We start from the raw sequence: 26,712 nt of genomic DNA, 5'->3' as shown, positions 1-26,712 counted from the left end.
GTGTGGGTTTGTTTTCTTTTGTCAATGAAGGGGTTGTCATTTTCTAACTAGCAGAAGATGCAGTTTTTGATGGACGCCTGCTGTGTTTAACATGTAAGGACAAGTGGGAGTCGATGACCTTTGGGAACCTGGGATCTGGGATGACCTGGGAACTGGGATCGCGGGGTGTTTCAGTGACCGCCTGGGTGTGACACTACAGCCGGAACTCCCGGCTCTGCTGCTCCTTCCTCATGGCGCTCCGCCCCTGTCGGCCACGCGGCAGAGCTGTGAGTGGCTCCGCCTCTCGTTCTTCTGTACGGAGGAGGCGCGTCCCACCGCGGCCGCCGTAGCGCCGAGGTGCCGGGAGGGAGAGGCTCCACGTCAGCCATCGCCGAAGCGGGAGCGAAGCGCCGCAGGGCAGAGCACAGCGGGCCCGGCCCCGACACACCACGTCCGACCCCAGCGGGCTGCTGCCGGCAGCACCGCAGCCTCACGGTGGGTGCGCGGCTCCGGCCGCCACATCCCGCGGGGGACCCCTCGCTGTACCCCGGGTGGGGAACGGGAGTGGGGGGGCCTCCTCCTGGCCGTGGCCTGGCGGCCGCAACTAAACAATATGCCGGGCTGAGGGCAAGCTGTGCGGGCAGGTTGGTAGCGGTACGGACTGAAATGAGCTCCGTGCCCAGAGACAAAATGGTGCCTGAGGGCTGTGGGGTGGCTGTGGAGGGACTGTGCGGGGAGCTGCTGCGTGAGCTCAGGCCGCACTGCCGTGTTAGCGAGAGTTGTGAAGGTGCTGGCTGCACGCCATCGAGTCTGCTGGCTCTCCCACCCTCTCGCCCAGAAGCTGTTTCCAAGGCAAGAAAACAGGCCTTGTTTCCCTTTTTTTTTCCTGCAAACGGTCAACTTGAAGAACTGAAGGCATAAAAATGCAGAAATTTCATTACAAAAAGTAACTGGTGTTATATTGTAATTTTCCTTTCAACTATCTTCTCCAGTGCTGCTCGTGTTTTGTTGTTTTCTTTCGCAGCAGGAGGATACAGCCCAAAACAGCATGACTTCCTGCACAGACTAAGGTTCTTCAGGTGCCTATTTGACTGAAAAAAGGGACTTTGGATCCACACGCAGTTTCACTCATTCATTCCAGTGCCACAGCTCTGCGTATCTCTTTCCTGTGTTATCTGTCAGAGCTCTGCGTGGAGCAGCGCTGCTTCCCAGGCTCACCGAGCTAGAAATGAATGTTTGTTTTTTTGAATCTTGTTTGCCCAAATTACTGCTTTGAAAATAAATTGGGAGCGGAGGATTTACAGGGTTTGCAGCTCAAAAGTTGCGTCAGCACAGGTCTGGAGGTGAGGCAAGATCAGAACTGGTATCCCCAGACAGTAACTTTTTCACTTGGTTGTCTTGGAGGTAGGGTGTTTCAGGCTGGACATTAGGAAGTATTACATCTCATAAAGGATAGTCAGGCATTGGAATGCACTGCCCAGGGAGGTGGTGGAGTCACCAACCATGGGAGTGTTCAAGAAACGTTTGGATGTGGTGCTGAGGAATATGATTTAGCCTGGAAGTATTGGGAATGATTGGACTAGATGATCTTGTAGGTCTTTTCCAACCTTGATAACTCTGTGATTCTGTGTGTTGGAATGTGAAACAAGTGTGTGCTTTTACACTGTGTATTAACAGGCTGATGATAGCGCCGTGTTTTGAAGAAGCATTTCCTATCAAAGATTGGTTAAGTTCAGTGTAAGACTTCAAGAAAAGTCATTGTGGTGAGAGCACAGTCATTTTTCTGCACGCGTTCAGAAAATGCAGTTTGAAACATGTAATAGAAACTAACAGTTTTCTGTGCTTGTCAGTACGGTATCATAGCATTAGCTGAGCAAACTGAAACTGGAACATTTTTCCATTAGGAAACAGAGTAGGAAGTTTGGTTTGATCATAGGCTTCAATTACATTAGGAAGAAACAAACAGAAAAATGGGGATTGAACTTGTGTTTTTGATCTGAATTGCAGCTTTGGATCTGTAAGTCTCAGGTAGTTCTTCCTCTGTGAATGCTGACTTTCCTCATCAAGTCAATAGGGGCAGCTAAGGAGTAGAGTTCAACAGGTCTGGTTGTTTTTGGTATGTAAAAGGGTGGTCCTGTTTTCCTTTCCACCCTGCTGTTCTGTTCCGCCATCCTCAGTTTCCACTCTTAAATCTTGTGCCCACTGTCGTAGCTTCCTCATAGGTTGATTCAGCTTGTTAAACTGGAAGAAGACTCTTCCTTTCTCCTTTTCTTTTGCTTGGATGCTTTCAGCTGGCTTGGTAGTTTGGACCAGTTCACCTGGAGAGGCACAAGAGCACAAAGAAGATAGTGAGAATATAGTGGGGATCAGAGGAACGAGTAGGCAAGGGAAAAGCTGCTGCATCCTTTCAGTGGCAGCCAAATATCTGTGTACTTCTGTCATCTGTAGCCATACCCTGTCATATTGGAAAGATTTTTCATTTCTGGGTTGTTTTTCCCTTTGGGGAACGTCACGCTCTTGGGTTTTTGGGTGTTTTTTGTTTTGTTTTTTTTTGTAAAATGGAAGGTATTTCAAAAGTGGCTTCTCAAGAAATCCAAGCATCTTCAAATGATTAAGTCAGCTGGAAAATCATTTTTATGTTGTTTGTTAGTAAAATCTGTTAACTCTGGGATGGCTTTATTTGCTTGTTTTTTAGGTTGTCTGATACTTGTGTCAAAATAAATCTCCCGCTGAGAAAACATTAGTAACCAGGAGCCATGACTGCTGCTGAGAACGTGTGCTACACGTTAATCAATGTCCCAATGGATTCGGAACCACCTTCTGAAATCAGCTTAAAAAATGACCTAGGTAAGTAATGGATGCTGATTATTAGAAGGATCATCCATCATTCCTGTATCACTCTTCCATAGTGTCCTTACACTTTTGCTGCAATATCGTTTGCATTTCATAAAATCAAGCAAATGAGTGTTTATCTTATGTTGATGTTTGAAATGTGTAAATTCTTCTGCTTGCTGTTTGAGAAGCTTGTGATATTTATCTTATGTGACTTTTTTGTCCAAATTCTGAGTAGAACTTTGACATCTGTTTCAGTCTTCATGCAAAACAATACGTGTTGAGGTCTGGGCGGGCTTAGCTAATGGAAGTATGTCAGTCACTGTTCTGTACACAGCTGTATCTTTCTTGTCAGTATTTAGTATGATACCAAAGCACATCATAGTATCCTGGTGTATAAGAAAGATGGTTTAAAGCAGTGAAACAGGAGTAAAATGATTGTAATATCACAGTGCATTGGAGTATTCTGATTTGAAATGCTGTTTCAAAGCATTGAAGCAGTGATGCAATCTGTTGAATTCATTTAATTCCAATACATTGATCCCAGAAATAAGTCTAAACTCTAGGCTTATTCTTTAAATACCTCTTGCTTCCTCTTTATGCTCTTAGAAGTGAGGGTGTGGATTTTATTGAGATGTTAAATTGCACTCTGTCAGGGAGAAGTTGTATCTTCTGACCAGAAAACAGCCGGTCCTATCAAACTGTCATGTTAGCCTTCCTAAGTATACAATTACAGTGATTCACTTTCTTGAATTTTCTATCCACTCTAGAAAAAGGAGATGTCAAGTTGAAGACAGAAGCCTTGAAGAAAGTGATTATTATGATTCTGAATGGCGAAAAACTACCCGGGCTTCTGATGACCATTATACGTTTTGTGCTGCCTCTCCAAGATCATACCATCAAAAAGCTGCTGCTTGTCTTCTGGGAGATAGTGCCGAAGACCACTCCAGATGGCAGGCTTCTGCAGGAAATGATCCTTGTCTGTGATGCATACAGAAAGGTAGCTCCTTGTTTACTTTACTACCTATGTTCACACACTGTACTTTTTAGAAAGTGTTTCATTTTCTGTTATATAAAATATATGAAAATGTCTTATGCTCTGCATTTCCTTGCAAACCATTTTGTCTTAATGCTTCATAGCTGGCTGAATTGTAGGTAACCAGCAAACCAACTACTAATGAATCTTCATGTTGCTTGTTACAATTAAACGTTAAATGCTTGATCTTTCCAAGTCGGAGTCTTGAAGATGAGGGGTGACCTCATTACCACCTCCACAGTGTCCTTGGACACACAGTGGATCAATAAGAGTAGATGCTGTATTTGGCATGTCTTCATTGCAGTGTATTTGGGATACTCCATCACAAAGATAATCCTTCATTTGCTGTGGGAATAGACTGCAAGCAGATGAACTAATACACAGTAGAGGTTAGTAGCCACTGTGCTGGAATGCCTGCAGGGTGAGCTTTCACAGGCTTAGGAGTCACAAACAATATGTGCAGTGCAGCAGAAAAAACTTAGGACTTGCAAGTTTTATTACACAGATTTGCTCATTTTAAATTTCATTGGACTTCAGTATTTAATAAAAAGGTAAGGAAGCATCCTCAAACTTTTGGAACTTGCTGTATTGAAAAACTTAACTTGGGAAGAGGCTAGCAAGTTCATTCACCTGAGCTTAGCAATTAAACTGTAGTGTCTGACATTTCAAATGTGCTTCTTGATTGTAGGATCTTCAGCATCCAAATGAGTTTATCCGAGGCTCTACTCTTCGTTTTCTTTGTAAGCTGAAAGAAGCAGAACTGCTGGAGCCTCTGATGCCAGCCATCCGTGCGTGCCTCGAGCATCGTCACAGCTATGTGCGCAGAAATGCAGTCCTTGCAATTTACACCATTTATAGGTAAATGCCAGAAACTGTTTCAAGTGGCTGCAGAAGGCTGTATTTGGTGGCCTGGGTGGCTTGTGAGACCTAATAAATATTTATCAATCACTAATTAATTTCTGGGAGCTGGGAGGAAGAGAAGGTTGCCATGGGGTGTGGTTTTTTGTTTGCTTTTTCCTCTGTAAAGAACCAGTTTGGAAAAGTGGAAGGTACTGCTCTTGCTTTTGTAGCTGTCGCTGAGATTCTTATATTGCAGGTTAATATGTAAGGACAGATGCCTTTCTTAGTTATCTAAACTTCATAAACAGTAATTGTTATCCACTAATATAAAAAGAGAAAAATCTTTACAGGAGTATAAGCATATAAATTTATTTGAAGTAAGACATTCTTCCTCTACTCCGCTTACATACTGAATGCTATTGCTTTTTTTTTCTTATGTAAACACTATGACCAAGTGTTGCTATTAAGCCGAAATCATATATGGAGTCATATTTTATCTGTCATAATAGCAGACAATTTTTTTGCTCACTGGGCAATGACTGCACAAAAGCTTTATGTTGCTCTTTCATGCTTTTCATATTCAATTACGCTGCATGTTCTCCCCCTTATCAATAGTCTTTGAATTATGGAGAAATTTTTTTTATTTTTTTTTTTTTAAGAAATTTTGAACATCTTATACCCGATGCTCCTGAATTGATCCATGATTTCCTAGTGAATGAAAAGGATGCGAGCTGCAAAAGAAATGCATTTATGATGTTAATTCATGCAGATCAGGTAAGGATACTTGCCCCCTAATTTCTTTAGAGTAAGTATCTGAAAATGCCCTGGGTAACCAGCCAGTAATTTGTTAGAAGTGTGAACATATTCATAAAAAAACAAACAAAAAACATGCATGTGACAGCTGTACATGAGCTGTGGGCTGTTCATTAACTGTAGATAAATTAACATAGGTCTTTAGTGCTGTCCTCATTTTAAAGGACAGTTGGCTGCATTCGAGGAAGACGTATGTTGTTGCTGGAAACTGTAATCAGTATTGTCTTGTGAGCATTACTGGACTGAGAAGACTCCCATTATCTATCATTTTATAGCTTTTGTAGTTTTATGAGAAAGAAATGGCAAGTTCTGTTCATTTGCTATGCTGGCAATTGATCCTTGTGCCTGATTACATGTTAAGCGTGTCTTGCTTTTTGCCATGTGTAGCCAGAGTTTATTAATTTGGTCTTCACATTTAACGTTTCTCCATCAGTTCTGAGCTTTCAGTCGAAAGGTTGACTGTGTAGTTTTGTTCTGATCGCTGATATGGGTGAGAGGTGGATGTTTGGACTGGATGATCACAGAGGACTTTTCCAACCTTGGTGACCCTATGACTCTCTGATTTTTAAAATGTGCTTTACTTTAAAATGTAGCTGAGAACTCTGAAATAACTTAGAATGATTTGCATTTTATTTGTTTAGGATCGAGCATTGGATTATTTGAGTACCTGCATTGACCAAGTCCAGACATTCGGTGACATTCTACAGTTGGTTATTGTTGAGCTGATTTATAAGGTAAAAGGGAAATATATTGTGATGTATTTAAAACAATACAGGTTCTATTAGAGCCCTCAGCAGAACAGTTAGAACACAGCTGGAAAAGGCATTTTAGCCACTTGTGTGTGTCATTCCAGTATTGCATACTGTTTTCGGTTAAAGTTTAAATAGCTTTTTAAAGTAGATTTTTGCAACTGTGAGTGATGCTTCTTATGCCCAGAAAAGGTTGCCACCATTTGCTTAATTTTCTTTGTATGTAGGTCTGTCATGCCAATCCATCAGAGAGAGCTCGCTTTATTCGCTGCATCTACAACCTGCTACAGTCATCGAGTCCTGCAGTGAAATATGAAGCAGCAGGAACACTAGTTACGCTCTCCAGTGCACCGACTGCAATCAAGGTATAGAAGTGCTGTTTCCAGACATCCCACTACCTGCTGGTGCACTGTAGTGCTGTGTATTATACCTTGTACTTTTGAAGTATGAAGGCTTCAGGAAAATGTCAGTTTTGACAGTTCGTGTGTAAAACTGTCTTAAAACGTCTCTTAAAATTGCTCAGAAGAGACTAGGACTGTATGTTGCAGATTTGTGGCTGGTGGACCTCATGCCACTTGCTGATGGACAGGCTTGTGCATCTGTGCAATTTATCACAGTAGTTGGTATCAACCTGCTGTTTTCTTGACCTTCTTGTTAAAGATGACCAGTATTGAAGATTTCCAGAGATTGAATTACTTTCATTACTCTGAAATGTGATTCTTTTTCAAAGTGGTAACGCACGGCTTTGAAGATCTGTGTTGATTCCTGCTTGACCTCACATTCCTATTTATCTTTGTGGTGTTGATTACTTGAGATCATAAGGGAATTCTAAATTCTAATGAAAAATAGAATATACCAGTCTAGAATAAGAGTAAAAATATTGTAAATAGTAGCTTCAAAAGAAGTGTATTAATTCAGGTGTATTAATTCTTACATTCTTGCTTTAGTGCAGTCATTTTCCTTGAGTATGTGTATCATACGGAGAAGCTGTCATTAAAACCATATCTAGATATGCTAACACTGTCAACTATTTTAAATTCATTTTTATGTCCTGTCCTATACCTAAGATTTGACTCAAAGCATGCAAGGAAATTTATGGTTTTGTTTGAATTTGAAATCAAGGCTGTGAATTGTAAGCTGTGCATCTTCCTGTGGTGTTACTATAACAAACTGATGGAACCATCTTTGTGGTTTATCAGAAAGTTTAAACACTTCTCAGGTTAATTTCGGTGCCAACTCATTGCATTGTTGCTCTAGTAGATAAGTAAAAGCTGTCTTTTCCTGAATTTGTCTTCAAGATTTGCCCAGTTTCCTACTTTGTTACTTACATAAATATTTTTGTTCCTTTTTAACGTAGGCAGCTGCCCAATGCTACATAGATTTGATTATTAAAGAAAGTGATAATAATGTGAAATTGATTGTTTTGGATCGGTTGGTTGAGTTAAAGGAGCATCCCTCCCATGAGCGAGTGTTACAGGTATGTGAGCTCTTTTCTTGCCAGCCATCTGAGTGTTTTTCCTTCCCTATAAATTTTCAGGTGTCATGGTACAAAATGCCCTTCTGAAATTTAAACCTCTTGTTCATACGTCTGTTGAAAACAGCTGAATGGTCTTTTACGTTTAGGCTTGCTGTATCTATTGCCTGCAGTAACTACGGTAAATGTTGACGTGATTGTAAGGCTTAGTAGCTTGCCTGAGAAGAGTAAGAATGGATGAAATGAGGACTGAACTTCATAACCTCTAGGATATGTTGTATGTTTGTCACTATGTTATATATTCTGCGTCCACAACATCTTGGGAAATTACTGGGCACTGAAAAGTAGAACTGAGGATGGAGTAATTTGAAGCAACAAAGCAGTTATGTATTTATTTTTTAACTGTTTCAGGATCTGGTTATGGACATCCTCAGAGTTCTGAGTACCCCAGATCTGGAAGTGCGCAAAAAAACCCTTCAGCTGGCTCTGGATCTGGTTTCTTCAAGAAATGTGGAGGAGGTAAAAGATATATTACACATGTCTCATAACATGTTTTTATTCACCAGAAAAATACGTGACTTTCCTCAATTTTTTGATCTTTTCTGCAGCTTGTGATTGTTCTGAAGAAAGAAGTGATTAAGACTAATAATGTGACAGAGCATGAAGATACTGACAAATACAGGCAGCTGCTTGTTCGTACATTGCATTCCTGCAGTGTTCGGTTTCCAGATATGGCTGCGAATGTTATTCCAGTGGTATGGAAATCTTTAATTATCTTGTCATTCAGTTATGTCCTGCTGTACCAAAATCCTTACTACCCATCTGCGTAAAAAAAATAAGCGAAGCTAAGGTTTTTTCTAAAAGTGGGTTTACAGTCAGTCAGACTAATTCTCATGGCTAAAGAAATATCTGCATCTGAACGTAGTACAGTGATAGAAATGTAACTTTTTTGTTCTTTGTGTTAATGCTCCCCACGCTGTGGTAGCTGATGGAGTTCCTCAGTGATAATAATGAAGCTGCTGCTGCTGACGTACTGGAATTTGTTCGGGAAGCAATCCAGCGATTTGATAACCTCAGACCTCTTATTGTTGAGAAGATGCTTGAAGTCTTTCATGCAATTAAATCTGTCAAGTGAGTCTCAGATACAATGTTAAACCAGAACTGGAGCAGTGTGTGGCTCATTTACATTGAATGTATGTTGTCATTAAGTATGTACCAAAAGCCTTGCAGTCCACACACACAGAAGGTACAGGAGGTAGATGATCACAGGGAGATGGTTTCCATCTCTCCTCTTTTTATATGATAGAGTGGGTGCTGTTTACATGAACACAGATGAGTTCAAATTGTTTTCTTGATGCTATTGTTAATTGTGCTTCTGTTTGTTAGAGGATGACGTTCTTGAAGGCCAACACCAAAGCGATACATTTGTTAAAACAGAATTACTAAGGGAATATTGCAGTGGGAATTTGCAGTTGTAGGGAACTGGAAAAAGTTGGACATTTGTCAGAAAAAGAAAGCCCTAAAATAAGAATCTGGAGAGCATTTTAGTACTTGCAAAGTGCTCAAAGCTTGGTATTCTGATGGATCAGTCATATGAGGGGAACTTCTCTGCTTGAAGATGCCTCTTTCTGAGTATCCCAAGTTTTTGGCTCTGTCAGTATGTCATTAAGTGATAAATAAGCCCAACCCTGAAAAGCACTGCTATTCTTTTTCCTCTAATCTTCATTCAGCCTTCTGTTTTCTCCTTCATATAGGAGAAATGAGAAGTTAGTTTGTCTCAGGGAGCTGTGGAAATTACAGCTGTCTTTGTTAACATGCAGAGCTGGTTGTGATGGTAATGAAATGTAATTTTATAAATACCAAGCTTAGCACAGGTGGAATGAAACAGTAGCAGAGAAGAATTCTTATTTTATATACTTGTTCATTAGTTTATTGAGGCTGAAAGGACAAATGTTGTAGATCAAACCTACTTCCTGCCCATCACATCCCTTTGAATTTGTCCATGAATAGCTACCCTTAATGCTAGTTTATCATTAAAACATGGTTAAATTCCTCTTCTTATTTTAGGATTTATCGAGGAGCTTTATGGATCCTTGGAGAGTACTGCAGCACAAAGGAGGATATACAAAGTGTAATGACAGAAGTTCGCAGATCACTTGGAGAGGTGTGTTTATTTTGTTATTCTAACTTTTTGTGGTTTATCTCACTACATACATTGTACTAAAGAAAGGATTTAAAACAATTAAAATGCAATACAGAGTTTTGAACGGTTGTAATGTTGTGTGTGCAAGAAGCCAAAAGCAAAAAGTAGATTTTGCATTCAGTATTGAATTATTTTTAAGTAGAAACTGGCATGTATTGAGAATAAATATTAGAATGCTTCAGATTTAGGAGAGTGGGTGAAAAATTGCTTGTTTCAGAACACTGTGTCAACTTGAACATATGAGTACCATAGCTATATGCACTAAAAATGAAGAGTGCTTTAAGTCTTGGGAGCTCTGCAAGCACTGTATGCAGTGTCATGAGCTTTATGCACAGCTGTAGGAGGTTTCTCTATGTACCTGAACATCTATGTGTTTGTGTTTAGATCCCAATTGTAGAATCTGAAATCAAGAAGGAAGCTGGTGAGCTAAAACCTGAAGAAGAGGTGACCGTGGGCCCAGTCCAGAAACTGGTGACAGAGATGGGTACTTATGCAACCCAGAGTGCTCTGAGTAGTTCCCGGCCCACCAAAAAGGAGGAGGACAGGTATTTAAGATTTCATACTAGACCTAGTAAAAGTTTTTTTTTAAGTGACGTTCTCTGTCATGGAGAGTTGAGTGGTCAATGTAGTGTTTTTGAAGTATCTTCTGAACTAGGTTTCTGATGACTGTCTGTCCTTTTAGGCCTCCGTTGCGAGGATTCCTGCTTGATGGGGATTTCTTTGTCGCTGCTTCCCTTGCTACCACTTTAACAAAGATTGCTTTACGATACGTGTCACTAGTTCAGGAAAAGAAGAAGCAAAACGTAAGTCATCTCTGTGCTTTCACTGTAGTTGTGAAGAAGAGCTGGTTGGTGGGCTGGGTGTTTTTGTCTGTTAGTGGAGTTTGCTTTTTTCTTTTTGTTCAGTGGGTTTTTAAGCAGATATAAAATGGATTGAGTCCTGAGCCAAATGCCAGTTACAGGGCTGTTTAATAATAACTTGGGTCACAAATAGGGCTTGCTGCTTTTCAGCCACTGAATCAGAACACTCTGAATTCTTGGTGCTTTGTTTCTTGACTTAAAATAAAATGTCCAGAGGTTTCTATGAATTTGATGAATTTGCCCCAGTAATAGGCATTTCTTTGAGGCTTTTTAAAAATGCAGTAACGTCCTTTCATTCAGTTTCTTTTGTCTTCCTTCTCAGTCCTTTATTGCTGAAGCTATGCTGGTGATGGCCACTATTCTCCATTTGGGAAAGTCTTCTCTTCCCAAGAAGCCCATTACAGATGACGATGTGGATCGTATTTCCCTGTGTCTGAAAGTTTTGTCAGAATGTTCTCCACTCATGAATGATATTTTCAACAAAGAATGCAGGCAGTCCCTCTCTCATATGCTGTCAGCCAAGCTGGAAGAAGAGAAGCTTTCCCAGAAGGTGAGATATTATGAATGTGTAGTCATAAACCCTTGGAGTTCTTTTAGTGTTGTTCACATCCAAGCAGGTCCTAGAAATGTCTCTGTTTGACTATGTCTGATTCAGTCATTATGTGTTCTGTTCTAAGTGAGAGAATTAACTGTGATATTTTTTTTCTGCAGAAAGAGTCAGAGAAAAGGAACGTGACGGTCCAGCCGGATGATCCCATTTCCTTCATGCAGCTTACTGCTAAAAATGAAATGAGCTCAAAAGAAGACCAGTTTCAGCTCAGCCTTCTTGCAGCAATGGGAAACACGCAGAGAAAAGAAGCTGCTGATCCTCTTGCATCCAAACTTAATAAGGTAAGGTAATCAGTCTCTTAGTTATATACTCTTCATTCTGCTTATGTGCTGAATCAACGATGGGAGATGCATACTGGAACTAATGAATCAGGCTATGCTGGTTGATTAATAAGACCCATATGTTTGTTGATGGGGAAAAGAAAGAGAGAAAAACCTTTACTGTGCTTTATTATTCCCTTATCGTGAGGAAAGAAGAGTGGTATGGAGACTGAGGGTGCTAAGCTGGTGGCATGCAGAAAAGGAATTGAAATTGTATGGTGCTTTGAAGAGCTCAATAAAGTTCGCTATGAGAAGAGCAGGGATGTCACAAGTGAAGGACCTTTTCTGCCATATCCTGTTGACAAGTGTAGTGCATCTTATTTCAATTTGTCTTTTTTTTTTCTGCTTGTTATTAAAACTAGCAGAGAACATTCCAAGAGGTTCATAAAACCACAGAATGTACCAAGTTGGAAGGGACCCATGAAGATCATTGAGCCAAACCTCTGGCTCTGCAGAGAAGCACCTCAAAATCAAACCCTGTCTCTGAGGGTGTCGTCCAAACACTTCTTGAACTTCAGTTATGAAAACAGACTCTTATTCTTAAAGTCTGCATACGTTCTTGTTAGTGTTTAAAGTTACCTTTCAATTTGAAGTCACTATTTTTCATTTGAATCTTTTTAAGAATAATGCAGCATTTTATTTAATGTTTTGGGATCTTAGATAAATTAAGTTCAGAAAATGTTCTGTCTGTAAAGGTTTTATAAATTGTAGTATGTGTGCAGAGGGACAGCTGAACAAAGGATGGGTTTAAAAATGCATTTGTGTACATAATACGGAGGATCACTGCGATTTAGCTATAAGTCATCAGAACTTGTTGGTTTTGGAAAGCTTATGCAAGAAGTATGGACTTTGGTTTTCCAGAATGTCGCTTAAATATTTCCTAGACTAAGTTTGTGTTATTTGGCTGAAGTGTTTAGTTTTTTCTCTTTCTGAGAAGGTAGTTATGTGAAGTTTAAGCTTCCTCACACACCTTTTCTCTCTGATTTGAGGGCTCATATCAAAGGGCAGTTAATTCAATTCTAGTTTATTGTTTTGGCATTGTTTGTTGTGATTTCCTATTAGAAATGGCTTATGAGAAAAATACCTTAAATTCTTTTCCTTTGCAGGTTACACAGCTGACGGGTTTCTCAGACCCTGTTTACGCAGAAGCCTATGTCCACGTCAACCAGTATGACATTGTGCTGGATGTGCTTGTGGTAAACCAGACCAGTGATACGCTGCAGAACTGCACACTGGAGCTGGCCACACTGGGTAAGGAGAACTGCTGGGCCCTGGCACTGATTGATAGAACTAGGAAGTCCCTTACAATTTCTTCCTAGTGGAGTAGGGAAAATAGCAATAAGATTCAGAATCAAGATGGTACTTTGACCTGTTCTTAGATAGCTCAGTACATGCAATACGGACATTGAACTTTGTTTTTAAGGCACAGAACAGTAGTGTTAGGTGTTATGATGTTGGCAGTGATTAAAATGCAAGGCAGAAGTGACAGTTTTGTGCTTGTTAAAATTAATACCAAACTCAATCTGAAGCCCATTTAAGTCACTGTTTCAATTTGTTTTCTGTATCCTTTGGGTGAGTACACTAGTATTTTAACTGAAGTTTTTAATGTAAAATTAACGAAGTAATGCAGTGCAGCTGTGTAGGCACTGTAATTGAATCACAAGGCAGTAAATGTTCCAAAAGTGGAACTGTTTTGTAGTGGTAACATTCTCTGATGCCCTTTCCCAAATTTATTTAAACAGGTGACTTGAAGCTTGTAGAAAAACCATCTCCTTTGACTCTTGCTCCACATGACTTTGCAAACATTAAAGCTAACGTCAAAGTTGCCTCAACAGAAAATGGAATCATTTTTGGCAATATCGGTAAGTAGACAGCCGTGTGTGCAGATTACTGTGAGGGGTATTTCTTAACTGCTCAGAGGGCTCAGGAATTAATAAGTAATACACTTTATACTGGAAAAGGAAATGAAATTATTTGCAATGTAGGAATATTTAATGATGATCTTTCTGAAAATTTGTGTTTTAATTAAAAATCCTGGTGGAGCACACTACCTTCAGAGTGGTTGTCAGCCTGATAATTGAACCCAAGTCTCTGAACTGTAAATGACCTTAGGCAGTATTGCCTGAAAAACCAATACACCTGTCTCAGAGTTTTGTGGCAACTTGGGAAAAGAACGTGAAAAGGGTAGAGATCAACACAGGGCTGAGCTGTTAGCTGACAAATGGTAACTGGATACTCTTACTTATTACAGTCCCTTTTCTAAGCATTCATGTGGTTTGTATTTCTTATTGCAGTGTATGATGTCTCTGGAGCTGCCAGCGACAGAAACTGCGTGGTTCTCAGTGATATTCACATTGACATTATGGATTATATCCAGCCAGCCTCTTGTACGGATGCAGAGTTCAGACAGATGTGGGCAGAATTTGAGTGGGAAAACAAAGTTAGTTTTACTTTCCGTATGTTATTTGGGGTTCTTGTTGGATGACTTGTCATTCTCTTTCCTATTCCACACTAACTCATTATATCAACATTATCTCATGTGATACAAACCACATTCAGGTCACAGAATTGTAGGGGTTGGAAGGGACCTCCAGAGATCATTCAGTCCAACCCCCCTGCCAAAGCAGGTTCCCTACACCAGGTTGCACAGGTAGGTGTCCAGGCGGGCCCTGAATATCTCCAGAGAAGGAGACTCCACAACCCCCCTGGGCAGCCTGTTCCAGTGCTCCATCACCCTCACTGTAAAGAAGTTTTTGCACACATTCATGCAGAATTCCCTGTGTTCCAGCTTATGTCCATTTCCCCTTGTCCTGTCTCCACACACTGCTGAAAAGAGTCTGGCCTCCTCACCACTTTGCCCCCCACACCTCAGATATTTATAGACCTGGATCAAATCCCCTCTTAGTCTTCTTTTCTCAAAGCTAAACAGACCCAGTTCACTTAGCCTTTCTTCACCGGGGAGATGCTCCAGGCCCTTCACCATCTTTGTGGCCCTCCATTGAACTCTTTCCAAGAGATCCCTGTCTTTTTTTGTACTGGGGAGCCCAGAACTGGACACAGTACTCCAGATGAGGCCTTACTGGGGCAGAGTAGAGGGGGAGGATCACCTCCCTCGACCTGCTGGCCATGTTCTTTTTAATGCACCCCAGATGCTTCTGTGATACAAGTGATTCTTCCTTATATTATGTTAACACTAGGTAGCACTAGCTGTATTTGTCTATGTGTCTGTGTAGAAATAGGTGCCTCTGGTTATCTTCAAACATACCTAGTGGTCTGGGTTTTTTAAAGATTAGATGTTTGCATTGGATGTTGGCCCTGTCTGTTTGCTTAACTAAGTACCATATGTACATATGTATGCATATGTGTTTTAGGGACTATAGTAATAAAAGGGAGTTTCTACCCCAAGTGAGTGGATGGCAGGAGGTAGTTCATGTATTATTCCAGCATATAATGTAGCATGCAGCTCACTCTTCCAGTGTGTTGCTCCTCAAAGAGAAATGTGGTAGCAATGCTTTTTATACAGCACTGCAGAAGGGCTGGTTTTGGAAGTGCCTGATACGCTAAAGTAATTGGTCCTTTTTTTCTTTGTACAGGTTACAGTGAATACAAATATCATTGATCTAAATGAATACTTGCAGCACATACTGAAGTCAACCAATATGAAATGCCTCACTCCAGAGAAGGTGAGCTCTTTGCCTGTAGACTCTTCTGTGTCAAACTTTTTTGTTCATGTGCTTGTTGTGTGTAATTTGGCCAGCATCTGTTATGTTTATTATTAGATATGCTTGTTAAAAGCACAAAATTATATATATAAGTTCTTAATGCTCTAAAATGAGTAAAAAGCTAATTGTTCAGATATCTTGTCATTTCATCTCTTGAGCTACTTCTCCTTCAGTGAGAAGAAAATTATAATGTTGTAATCTGTAGTAGCTTTGATGGGACTATCTCTCCTTACGCAGTAGCTCAAAGATCCTTTCTGCTGTATCAAAATTAACTTTCCTCTTGGCAATGTATCCATTTTGCTGTAAAGTGAAATATATAAAGTAGCTATTAGTTGTTAAGATGAGGTGTGTATTTATTACAACTAATAACTGTAGCTAAAACTGTACCTATGATGAACAGGAGTGTGTTTATGTGGTTTTGGCCTTTCTCATGGGTTCACATGTTGTTTCTGTAGGCACTTTCTGGTTATTGTGGTTTTATGGCAGCCAATCTTTATGCACGTTCCATATTTGGAGAAGATGCACTTGCAAATGTCAGCATTGAAAAGCCAATTCATCTTGGACCAGAGGCTCCTGTCACTGGTCACATACGAATCCGTGCAAAGAGCCAGGTAATGCAGCTTCAATTCGGAGCGCCATTTCTTCTGGTTTGTAAGGAAATGTAACAGCCACTCCTTAAAAACTTGCAGCTTTGGGGGATTAATTAAAATTTAGGTAAAATTTTGGGAAAAATGTAGGGTAAGATGCACTAAAACATCTCCTCTCCCAGTGCACTACCATAAAATAGGTGTTTGGGACGAGATTTCTTAGTGTTTAACCCTAGCACTGGTAGTAGGATATTATATTTCATTAGTGTTTAAATAAAGTTCAGCTGCTCCCTGAGCTTTCATGGTCTTATTCCTACTAAATTAGACGCTTCAGTTTTACAAGAGAGAAGAAGCAGAAACTGAAGTCTCTTAGTAGAACAGTTTTCTAAAGGTATATCCACATGTCTTAGAATTTTAGCACTTCCACCTTCTGACTAAAAACCACAAGATTTAGAATAGTTTAGTAATGAAGCAAATAAGGAAACAGCTGCTGTAATAATAAAAGCATTTTAAACAGCATGCAATGAAGAATTTTGTTGAAGTTATTACAGTCAAATGAAGCATTTAGTTTGTGATGTCATTACAAGAATTTTGGAGTGATTTAACGTTTCTGATACGCTTACAGTGACATTTTTACATACGATGGCATTCAGTTACATATGCCAGTTTGTTCTCACCTTGAGATCATTCTCTAGATTAGGTGGTTTTATTTGGGCAGTTTCTTTTGACATTTCTTCTTCAGTTTCCATGCAATAGTAACATAGTTCTGTGATGAAATCATTTTCCATAGCCTTGATGTATTGAGTGCTTCTATTGGCACTGAGTTTTCAACAGGTGGATTTCAGCAACTGGATTGACAGATGTAATTTCTTTAGTGGGCACATACTTCCAATTGGTGGAAGGTCAAGAAGCTCACAATTAATTTTCCTTCTTATTTTAAAGACGGGTTTACTAGTTGCTAGCTCACTGAAGTTTCACTGCTTCAGTGATATGAATCGATGTGGCCTTTACCTGGAGATAAGATGGTGTGCACTAGAATTTATGTAAATAGGTGAACAGTTGGATGTACTTTGATTCCTTTGCCACTAACTACTTAGTGTCCTGTATATGGAATTTTCTTTTAGTATGGATAAGGTGATTTTATTGAAGTACCAGTGTTGTAAACGTCTTCTTTTTTTTCCTTACAGGGAATGGCCCTGAGTCTTGGAGATAAGATCAATCTGTCCCAGAAGAAAACAAGTTTATAAATTTTACATACTATCTTTTCAGGTCTTTAACAATTAAACTTTAGATATGTGGCTTTTGGGATCCAGAACATCGTGTATTCTTCAGTGTTCTGTAATTGTAGAAGCCAAGCTTTTGAGCAGAAAGCATTCCAGCAAATAACTTACAGGTTCTCCATGATTGTTACTGAGCAAAACTTTAAATCTCCAGGTTTTTTTTTCCTTATCCTGGCAGTCGTGTTTTCTTTGTCTCTAATATATACCGATGCTCACAGTACAATAAAGAAATTACGCCTCTAGTGCTTCGCCTCTCAGTGATAAATTTTCTATTTGCTTAGTGCTTAGGTTCTGACAGGGGGTGCTCTAATGCTCTAAGAAAGTGTTTCTTGCTTTTTGTGGGTATTTAATATAACAAATAGGCCTGAACTGTGTGAACGTGGTTATTATGACAATTAATACTCTGGTGTATCTGTGAGAATATTCATCTGACTGTATGTTCTAGGTGGCTGGTTTAATAACGTGATCGCTTGGCACAGATGAGCTTACAACATCAGAAAAGGACAGTGTCAAAATGTAGCTATTTCCAGCAAGTGGTAGAACCTTAAACTTGGTTAGTTTCTCAGATTCCTTGGAATGATGATCATCACAAGTAGCATAACATTCTCATTGCTGTTGTACAGTGCCAAAATGCTAATGAGTAATGTGTATATGACTGATGCATTGTTTGCTCCTCCCAATTCTTTTTGCCATCTAGTTTTCATCTGTACGTATAAGCACTGATGCAGCTGCACGGTTCTAGATTCTTAGTTATTAAAAATCATAAAATAATAGAAGTCAGCTGCCAGTGGTTATTTTCAAGCTGTGGAAATAATTCTGTGTCCAGTAGCCGGTACTGAAGTTTGCATTGGTGTACATACTAATGATACCGACAAGTCTGTACCTCTTAGGGCTGATTTTGAAATATGTGACTTCCAGAAGCTATGGCTTATTTTACAGTTTTCTTACAGGCGCACACACTTAGTGTATGCAGTAAGATAAAGATCTGTATAGATAAGAGATTGTTGCCATGACTTAATCCCTGAACAAAGGAAACACTTGAGAGTCGTTTGTGAAGACTCTGACTTCCTTGTGCAGTTCTGTGAGCAGTGAATATGCTCATCACAAAACTACAACCGCAGTAGTGTATGTCAGATAAAAGTAGTAGATACTGTTGCCATTGACTGCCAAGGTGATGTGACTTCTAAGAACTTTATCTGCCCTAACAGGCACTATCCAGCTCCGGTAGATGTTAGATAAGGTGAGTGAGTCAGCAAGGTAACACAGTACGGTTTAATTGAATGACCTGGGTGAGTTTTGATTGTTTTGAAATTCCTTTTGGGTTCTGATGTTACGTTTTTTAATGGAAGCTCCAACTTACGTGTCACATAGTACCAGCAAGAGCAGAAGCTCGAATATTCAGATCTGCCTTGCTAATGAGGTTGTGTCTCTGCATGATCCCGCAGTAGTGGGAACTCAGAGTGGTTGTGTTGCCTCCTGTGATGTTACGCCAGAATCATGAGGAAATAGTAAGGATAATCAGAGTATGATCTTACTTGCTTAGTACTTCAGAATCAGGGGTGGGAGGGAGGAAATAAAGTACAGCAGTATGTTGTGTGTGCTGTCCTGGGAAGTTCTGCATGTGTGGGCAAGCTGCTTTTCATCGGCAGGGAAAGAGGAAGATTTTATTTGCCAACTGTTTAAAGCCAAACCAAAACAGAAGAAAGTCCTGGGACTGCAATGAATGGTTTCATCTCTGCAAAAGGTTGCAGTGAGCGGTTGCAGTGAGCAGTACAATAGCTGGCATGGTAATAACAGCTGCTTTAGCCTGGCTTGATGAGATAGGGCTGCTGACCACAGCCAAGGAAGGATGTTTTTGAAGATGAAGAGTGATTTCCAGTATCTGTTATCTAAGTCCTGCTTTGTAATCCACAGCCCTGTTTGGAGAACAGAAAACCATATTTACACATGACTCATAAATGTACCCAAAGGATCAAATAATATAACTTGGATTAGGATGTATTTTGCCATCAGGACTTTAGACAAGGACAGGAAAACACCTGTTCAGCACAAGCTGTGGAGACATCAGGATTCCTTTTCCATCTGTCATGTGTTTCAGTGGCTCCCTTGCAGAATGGGTCTTGTACAGTGTGTGTGCGTGTTTTTTTCAGTAGCTTGATTACCATTTTTAAAGTTAGATAGTTGCTTCCTATCTGTGCTTTCGAATGAAACTCCATTTTTGATATATCCAATTGTGCATCAGCTGAGATTTGACTCAGTTACTCAAATTAGGGATTTTATTTGGTTCATAGAATCATTAAGGTTGGAAAAGACCTCTAAGATCATCTAGTCCAACCATTCACCTACCATATTCCTCAGAAGAGCGTCTCTATTTAGAATAGAGCAAAATAAACAAAACTAAAAAAGGCCATAGGAGAATAGTACTGCTGTTGAATGGGTACTGTGGGGTAAATGCGTGTCCTCGCATAGGGGTCGTTTGCTCTACTGAGTTGAAAGTCATTGTGTCTGCAGCTCGGGCAATCCCCAGGGTGGCGCCGTCAGCCAGCTACACCCAGACACCAGATAAGGTATTTATATGGTTCACCAGGTCTTCACGTGTTGTTACAGCAGAGGGTGCTGTCTCACAAGTGATAAGAAACACTGTTGGTTGAAAATCATTACTAGGGACCGGGGAAGTAATGGAGATGTGCAGGTTTTGTCATAAAAAAGATGTTCTGTAGCTTTGGCCTACCAACCCTCGTGGTTTCTGACAAGGGGGTGGGTTTGTGTGTGTGTTTTTGGGTTGCCTAGCGATGCATAACCGATGCGCTCTGATGCTGGCAGCTTCTCTTACTAACGCGCTGCATCTGTTTCACTGCTGGCTTGTCTCTAGAGATTGTGCTTTACTGAAGCACAACAGGACGGATTGGCTGCGTACAGCTGGCCTAGGGAGGGTCTCCTGTCTGAAAGTCAGGGCGATGAGTTCATCAGAAGAGGGATACTGACAAAACACAGAATTCTAACCGTGCCTTTGCCTGTAATACTGATCTAGGCAACTTATTGTTTGAGGCCACAAATATTCAGCACAGTTCACAAGGTATTTCTTATACTGCTCTGTTTTCATCTCTCCCAGCATGTTTTACAGCTTGCCATCTTAATCCCTTCCACCCTGCCCATCGTTTTGGTCTGTATTAGTGCAGCATGTTTCATCAGAACAATCCACTTACTCACATAGTTATAAGATGCACAGTATCTGTATCTTGCACGTCCCTGTTTTTTTCTTTCTTTCACTGGAATTTTGTTTAGGGGAAGCTCAGAAGTCAGTTGTTGCTGTCCTGATCCCAGTGCAATAGCAGAGTGAGTGGGTCTCTCTGCTCCCACATCTCATTCACACTGTGGTTCCAGTTTGATGTTTCAGGTCCTCCTTATGTAGCATCTGCTCACAGCTCTGGTGCTTTACCCAGCTTGGTCATATTGGCATTTTTTCCATTAAAAATCCCCGCTTTTCCTAAGGCCTTATAATACCCTGCAAGAGTTGCAAGAATACGATGTTTGTTAATTGTATCAGAGCTTTGCAAATTCTGTCTACTTTGTGTATTCAGCAAGGTTAGAGAGCCATTCTGTTATGTGGAAATGATTTGAATTTCAAAATGCATTGATGAGTTCTTATTCTGATCCTTCAGGATAACTTCACTGCCACTCATCTTCAGACATAGGAGTAAAGAGCGATGGCTGCAGACTTGTCCTTAAGCCATACACTTATTACAGGAGAATACATAAATATTTTAATAGCGTGGAGAAACTTCACTCTAAATGAGACTCCCCATGACCTTCATGGTTTTCTCTTTTCAATTTGAATATTTAATGTCAGCAGCGTCTGCTGCTCTCGTACACTATCCGAAACCAACGTGCTGTGTTGCATGGGCATCCACATCTCTGCTTTTAATTGTTTTTTGGACTAAATCTGTCATCCTTCTCAATATCTATCGAGTTCCATGGAGTTAGTGAACCAAATTTCAGCTGTGCTGAAACACATGAAGAGTTGTGTGCAGAAGTGCATATCAATGAGTAGTCTTTTCTTTTTGGATCTCCAAGTCAGTGCCTGAGCTTCATTCCAAACACTACCCGTGTCATTTCTTTCCTATTCAGTGGAGCTCGCTCTGGGTGTTATCCCACTCTTTCAGGCCTGTCTGTAGGATGCTACTCAATGTAAGGCAGCTTGTTGTGCCAGATGGGATCTATTTTCCAGGCAGTGGTCTATTAGATCTTAAGCAATGTCTTTGTTTGCTTAGAAAATACCTGAAATCTGCCATTTGGAACAGCACAATTCATTTGTGGGGTGTTATGAGGAGATCTGATAGCAGTGTGGAAGGATACAAGAAAATGAGCTAGTCGAACCTTGAGGTGTTTGGCCTGTCAGTGCTTCCATGCTTGAATTTTAGTGTGTGATGCTATGTTAATCCATCTTTAACAGGGGATATAATTATTGCAGGGTCTGTATGCCTACTCTGTAAGTCTGAACAGGTGTTTTTTTTCCTACGCCTGTTCTCACTTACACTTCAAGCATACAAGTTCAGCAGTGATCCGATATCCAGCCTTAATAAATGTGAATGTTGCCGTAGAAACACTGTCACTTGGAGAGAGGTATGGGATGCCAGAGAAACCTGTTCCCCCAGCCTGCAGATGCTGACAGCAGATGAAGACATTTATCAGTTAATCAGTTCAGCATATTATTTATGGAAAATACAGATCATGTGAGACTCTGGAATGTGTTTGCTAATTAACTGAAAAATCAGGAATTGTGTTTGCTCCAGATAGTTCCTCCTGTGTTATTGTAAAGCATGAAGATACGAGTCTGAACGAATAGATACTTATACTTCTGGAAGCATAAGATTTCCCAAGTTATATGTATTAAAGCATATGAATACTAAAGCTGCAAACCTTTGCTTCCACGTTTCGTGTTACAAATGTGCATCTGCATTACCAGTTTACTTGGAAATTACCACAATTTATAACTGTGGCAACGACTTTTTCGAAGGCTCCTACCTAAATAACTTGATGGAGCTGTAGGTGTCCCTGTTCCTTGCATGGAGTTGGACTACGTGGCCTCGAAGGGTCCTTTCCAGTTCAAATGGTTCTATGATTCTCTAACTGTATTTTATAACTGTAGTACTTCATTAGTGTTCTCTTTGTGGAGCACAATGTTGAACTTTTATAGCATTTTAAAGAATGTTTCTATCAGTGATGAAGCCCATGAATGTGTGGCTCTCACTTCCCTTGTGTCAGTTGAACCAGTTCTCTTCTCCCACTATGTACCATGCACCCTTTACGTAACAGCCCGTGCCTTTATATAGAATTGGCAGGATGTCTGTTTCTCAAGACATAGTATTTCAAAAAATTTGGTGCTAATGGATGCAATCCAAATCTATGGCTTATCAGTGTTTGATTCCAACTGCTGCTCTTTTCCTTCAAAGCAGTCCTTGAAGTACTCTCATGCTTTGGGTTGAGGAAAGTGATTTTCATTACTTTTTCCCACGTGATTAAATGCTGGGATACAATACAACTGCACTGGGCTAGTTGCATGGCAGACGTGAATATCCATTCTACCTACTAATACTTAAAATGAATAATAATTCAACAAAACATATTTCTGCATTCCTTTGGTCAGATTGTCTGTCAGCTGTAAGACGATGAGAGCTCTGGTGTAAATCAGGAAGCTTTTAGATTGAGATTATCTTGCTTAAGTGATGATGAACACAAAGCCACAGAAGGGGAAAAAAAATGTAGTGGTAGTAAAAGAAATCTGGATACGTGTGAAAAGAAACAGAATCTATAGGACCCAGCCTTTCTGACTGCAAGTAAAAAACAACACCTTACAAAGATCTTAGGAGTTATAAGTTTGATCCAACCCAGTGATTCAAAACAATCTTAAATTCTTGAAGGTCAAATTTCTTCTGTAGTTGGGAACTTCTGATCCTCTTTGTCCGTTCTGTTGTGCACTGAAACGCTACAGAATGTTTGTGAGTAATGTTAAGGAAAACCAGATGCCTCCCAGCATTCCAGCATGTCACATTTTTCACACAGAGATTGGATAATAGCATTATTTTTAATTACAGGTGACAGATGTTGGGAATTGTGTGAATGCGTGAGTAACACAAGAATGCAAGGAAGGCCTCCCGAACATCGCTTGCCTTCCCCTGGGTATAAGCAGTTCAAGAGATCTCTGCTTCAGTTAAAATCGTGTTTTCCACTAAAATACCTAATAACCACAGGTACTGCTCTGAAGCACGGTTGAAGCAATTATATTACTGATGTTAATGCAATTTTCTCAGCCACCAAGAAAAAATGAGAAGGGTGTAAGCAACCGAATGCTCTCAATCTCAAGAGTGTAATTCTCTATAACCTGTGTATTCTGCCACACATTTGCTTGTAGCTGTAAAACCTGAGCTGATTTAGAGAATTCTGGAGGACAGTGTCTTGCTAGTTTAGGAATAATCTGCAAATTGGCATATACTTTGCCCAAGAAAAGGCAGAAGGGCTCCATACCCATTGGAAAAGGGAAGAACTGTAAAGCTGAGTCTTTTCCAAGGAACTTTTAAAAGCCCTTTAGACAGTTTAGTTGATCTGACTTGACCAGATGCTATCGAGCTCTGGGAGGAAGCAGACTCCTTTAGCTTTGAGGGTGCTACCCAGTATCTACCTTTGTTTAAAATATACAAAAATCATACCCCTGAATTTTTCAAGAATCCTTTGGGATCCTCTGTTCTTGAAGCACCCAAATCATGCTAACACAAGTGAATAGTTACTTTGCCAGCCTAGAAGATTACAGCTATTTGGATTCCATGTGCAGCTTTTTAATTTCTTGTTTTGCGGTGAACAATAGCTTTTAAGGTAACTTGAAATTGCTTTTATTGAATTGGGAGCTTTGAAAAGGGAAGTCTAAAGCTGTAGTAGTTACTTGTTTTCAGAGTCATCTTGGCTGAACCATGAATACAAACGAGAATGACAGTGATTGAAACATAGTTACGTTATGTATCCTATGATAAAACATGAGTTTTCTAGGGTGATGTGAGTGGTGTGGCTTCTCTTTTCATGCCTTTTGATGACAGCCTTAAACATGGTATATCTCTAATATCGTGGATTATTGTATAAAGCTCATAGGTCACCTGCAAAGTATATTGAATTGTTGCCATTCATGTTTTCAGTCTCCATGGAACCATTTCAAAACCCATCTGAATTGCCTAGATAACCCTATGTCAGTGTCCAGCTGCTGTGCGTGCTATGTCCTTGTAGCTAAAAGCCGTGTTGGTGTTTATGGCAGGGCAAAAGATGCCCACCTGTTTGAGATTCCATTAAAACTCAGCTTTCAGAAATAAAATGACTGTTTAGAGAGATGGGCCTTTGTATTACTTCCTTATGTGCAGAATTGAAGTATAGATGAAAACAGGATCTAAGTTTGAGAATAACTGCCTGATGATCTTCTCTGCTGTGCAGCTTGGATCCAAGGAAGTATGACCTCCTGCACAGCTGTGCTGTAATGTCAGTGATGCTATAACACAGTGCTAATTCAAGCTCATTCTGTGCTAGATATGGGACTAGTCTGCCAATATGGCAGGCAGGGAAATTTGTTCTTTGCTGGATATTGGTCCTGAAGTGGCATGGCAGGTGTTGCAGTCAGGGCCAGATCATATCTTCAGAGAAGCAAAAGCAGGATTTACTCCTTCTCCTGAATCCTGGAGGACATGAGACCAGTGACTGGGGCTGGGCTGGTGGTCCTCACAAGAGAAGGACGAGGATGAGTGGATCTGAGAGCAAACAGGGGTCTTGAGCAGAATGATCTGCTGCTTGGAGGGGCACAGGCAAGGTAAGGAAGGCGACAGTTACTGCCAAACCTTGAAAGCAACCATCATACCAAACAACTCATCTTGCTTTTCCTCACAGCCAGGCAAGACTGCTGAAAACAATTTCTCCCCTAATGCATTTTTTATAACATCACTTACCCCACTTGTAAGTAGCATTTATTGTTGGCTGTATTGTTGCCACAGCCTTAGCCAATGTCTTTGAAACCAACCTTTAGTAACAAATTTGCTGAAGAGGATTAATGCGGTGTCGAATTTTAAATGACCACATTTGATTTGCTTTAGGAGTGCAAGTCCAGAAGGTACTGCAATTGATTTGGTCTGGAAAGCCTGTTTCTGTATAGAAGCACTGCAGCCCTCATCCAAGGGGGATTAAGAGCCTTTGCAGAAGGCTGTGGTATGTTTTGAGACCCATGTACTCTATGCTTTCTTACACAAATGTTGGCAGCTGTATGTGATGTGGTAACACATCACAGAAGGGAGGTCCTTGATTCTCCCTCACCAGGAAAAAGCACCAGGAGGTGTAGTTTCCCGTGCATATACAGGCCTGCAATGCTTTCAAAGGGTTTTAAAAAGATCTGTTCTTCTAAAATCCTTGAAAACTTCTTGAAAATTAAAAATCAATCCATTTTCTCCAGTAATCTTATGGGAGTATTTTCTGTGCTCTAAGTCAGGGACTGACAGGAGACAAATGCACTCATTTCCACTGGCAGACTCATTCTCTGCCTGACCTCACCCCAATGGCATTTTGGAAGTGTGGGTTCGTTGTTTTGCTCAGGTGAATCATTCAAAATTGCCATTCATCTGAAAGAGTTTATCAGATACTAATGGGATTTTGAAGAATAAATGTCTTAGCAATACTTCATCCAGCAGATTGCTGAGAGATTAAATGGATTGCTGAGATATTTATTAACTGCTGTTGGTAGCTCTGAATGTAAGAAAGGAATGTGCTTTAAATTTAGTTAAATGAAGGGTTATGCTCTTTAATTAGCAGCGAGAAGATTTTAGGGCACGATGATAATGTTGGTGTTAACTTTACTCTCAGTTCACAACACTGATGGATGTTTGTTTAGTCCCTAAGAGCACAGAGAAGTGTTGTTCATGCAGTTGGATGGGTGCTGAAGGAAATGGCCACTGTGACGCTCATATTTCTCTCCATCTCAGCTTTATCTGATAGTTTAAGAAAACAATCAAGTTTTGATGCCAGATGTAGTTGTTCACTAGAAGAATATATTTAATCCTGAAAGGTAGGAGTGTGAAGTAGGCAGGATGGAGTTTGCACATAAGGAATACTGCATCCTTTAATGATGCTGGAGCAGGCTGAAGCTCATTCCCTGGTTTTGTATCTGCATGTCAAAGTGTGAACATGACTCCAAGTCTTTGTTGGTACAGATCAGTCACAGGTGGAAATATGCAACCACAATTTAATTACTGCAAGCTATGTCAGTGAAGGAAGCTTGCCTTTCCCATACAGTACCCCTCAAACTGTACTTCAGCCAGAATGCCTTAGCTAAATGAGCTCTTCCCACCTTAAAACTGTTTTGAATCTTAGATAAGTTTTATGGAGAC

At 40.3% G+C, this 26,712-nt stretch overlaps 1 protein-coding gene across 2 annotated transcripts; it reads left to right on the top strand.

The window, feature by feature from the left end:
- The first annotated feature begins 290 nt into the window (after positions 1 to 290).
- COPB1 (COPI coat complex subunit beta 1) lies at positions 291 to 17,547 on the top strand. 2 transcript variants are annotated; one of them, XM_015864080.2, is made up of 22 exons: positions 291 to 395; positions 2,675 to 2,826; positions 3,582 to 3,811; positions 4,536 to 4,705; positions 5,347 to 5,461; positions 6,142 to 6,234; positions 6,477 to 6,614; positions 7,607 to 7,726; positions 8,135 to 8,242; positions 8,332 to 8,478; positions 8,709 to 8,854; positions 9,791 to 9,887; positions 10,311 to 10,471; positions 10,609 to 10,729; positions 11,109 to 11,336; positions 11,498 to 11,677; positions 12,823 to 12,967; positions 13,459 to 13,578; positions 14,011 to 14,156; positions 15,310 to 15,399; positions 15,894 to 16,049; positions 17,213 to 17,547. In XM_015864080.2, the coding sequence occupies exons 2-22, from the start codon at positions 2,736 to 2,738 to the stop codon at positions 17,270 to 17,272; spliced, it is 2,862 nt and encodes a 953-aa protein (XP_015719566.1). In that variant the 5' UTR covers positions 291 to 395; positions 2,675 to 2,735; the 3' UTR covers positions 17,273 to 17,547. The 2 variants fall into 2 exon arrangements, with proteins under 2 accessions (XP_015719566.1, XP_015719565.1); XM_015864079.2 differs by having other exon boundaries at positions 307 to 474; positions 17,213 to 17,543.
- The last annotated feature ends 9,165 nt before the right edge of the window (positions 17,548 to 26,712 follow it).

This window comes from Coturnix japonica, chromosome 5 (genome assembly GCF_001577835.2).
Source record: "Coturnix japonica isolate 7356 chromosome 5, Coturnix japonica 2.1, whole genome shotgun sequence".
NCBI lineage: Eukaryota > Metazoa > Chordata > Aves > Galliformes > Phasianidae > Coturnix > Coturnix japonica.
The sequence above is the reverse complement of the archived record's forward strand: the minus strand, read 5'-3'. Positions and strand labels throughout refer to the sequence as shown.

Bases quoted from the DNA above. Each gene is read 5' to 3' on its own strand.
- COPB1 (XM_015864080.2), top strand. From the start codon at position 2,736: ATGACTGCTGCTGAGAACGTGTGCTACACGTTAATCAATGTCCCAATG. The intron at 7,727-8,134 runs GTATGTGAGCTC...TAACTGTTTCAG, and splicing joins CCCATGAGCGAGTGTTACAG to GATCTGGTTATGGACATCCT. The intron at 16,050-17,212 runs GTAATGCAGCTT...TTTTCCTTACAG, and splicing joins GAATCCGTGCAAAGAGCCAG to GGAATGGCCCTGAGTCTTGG.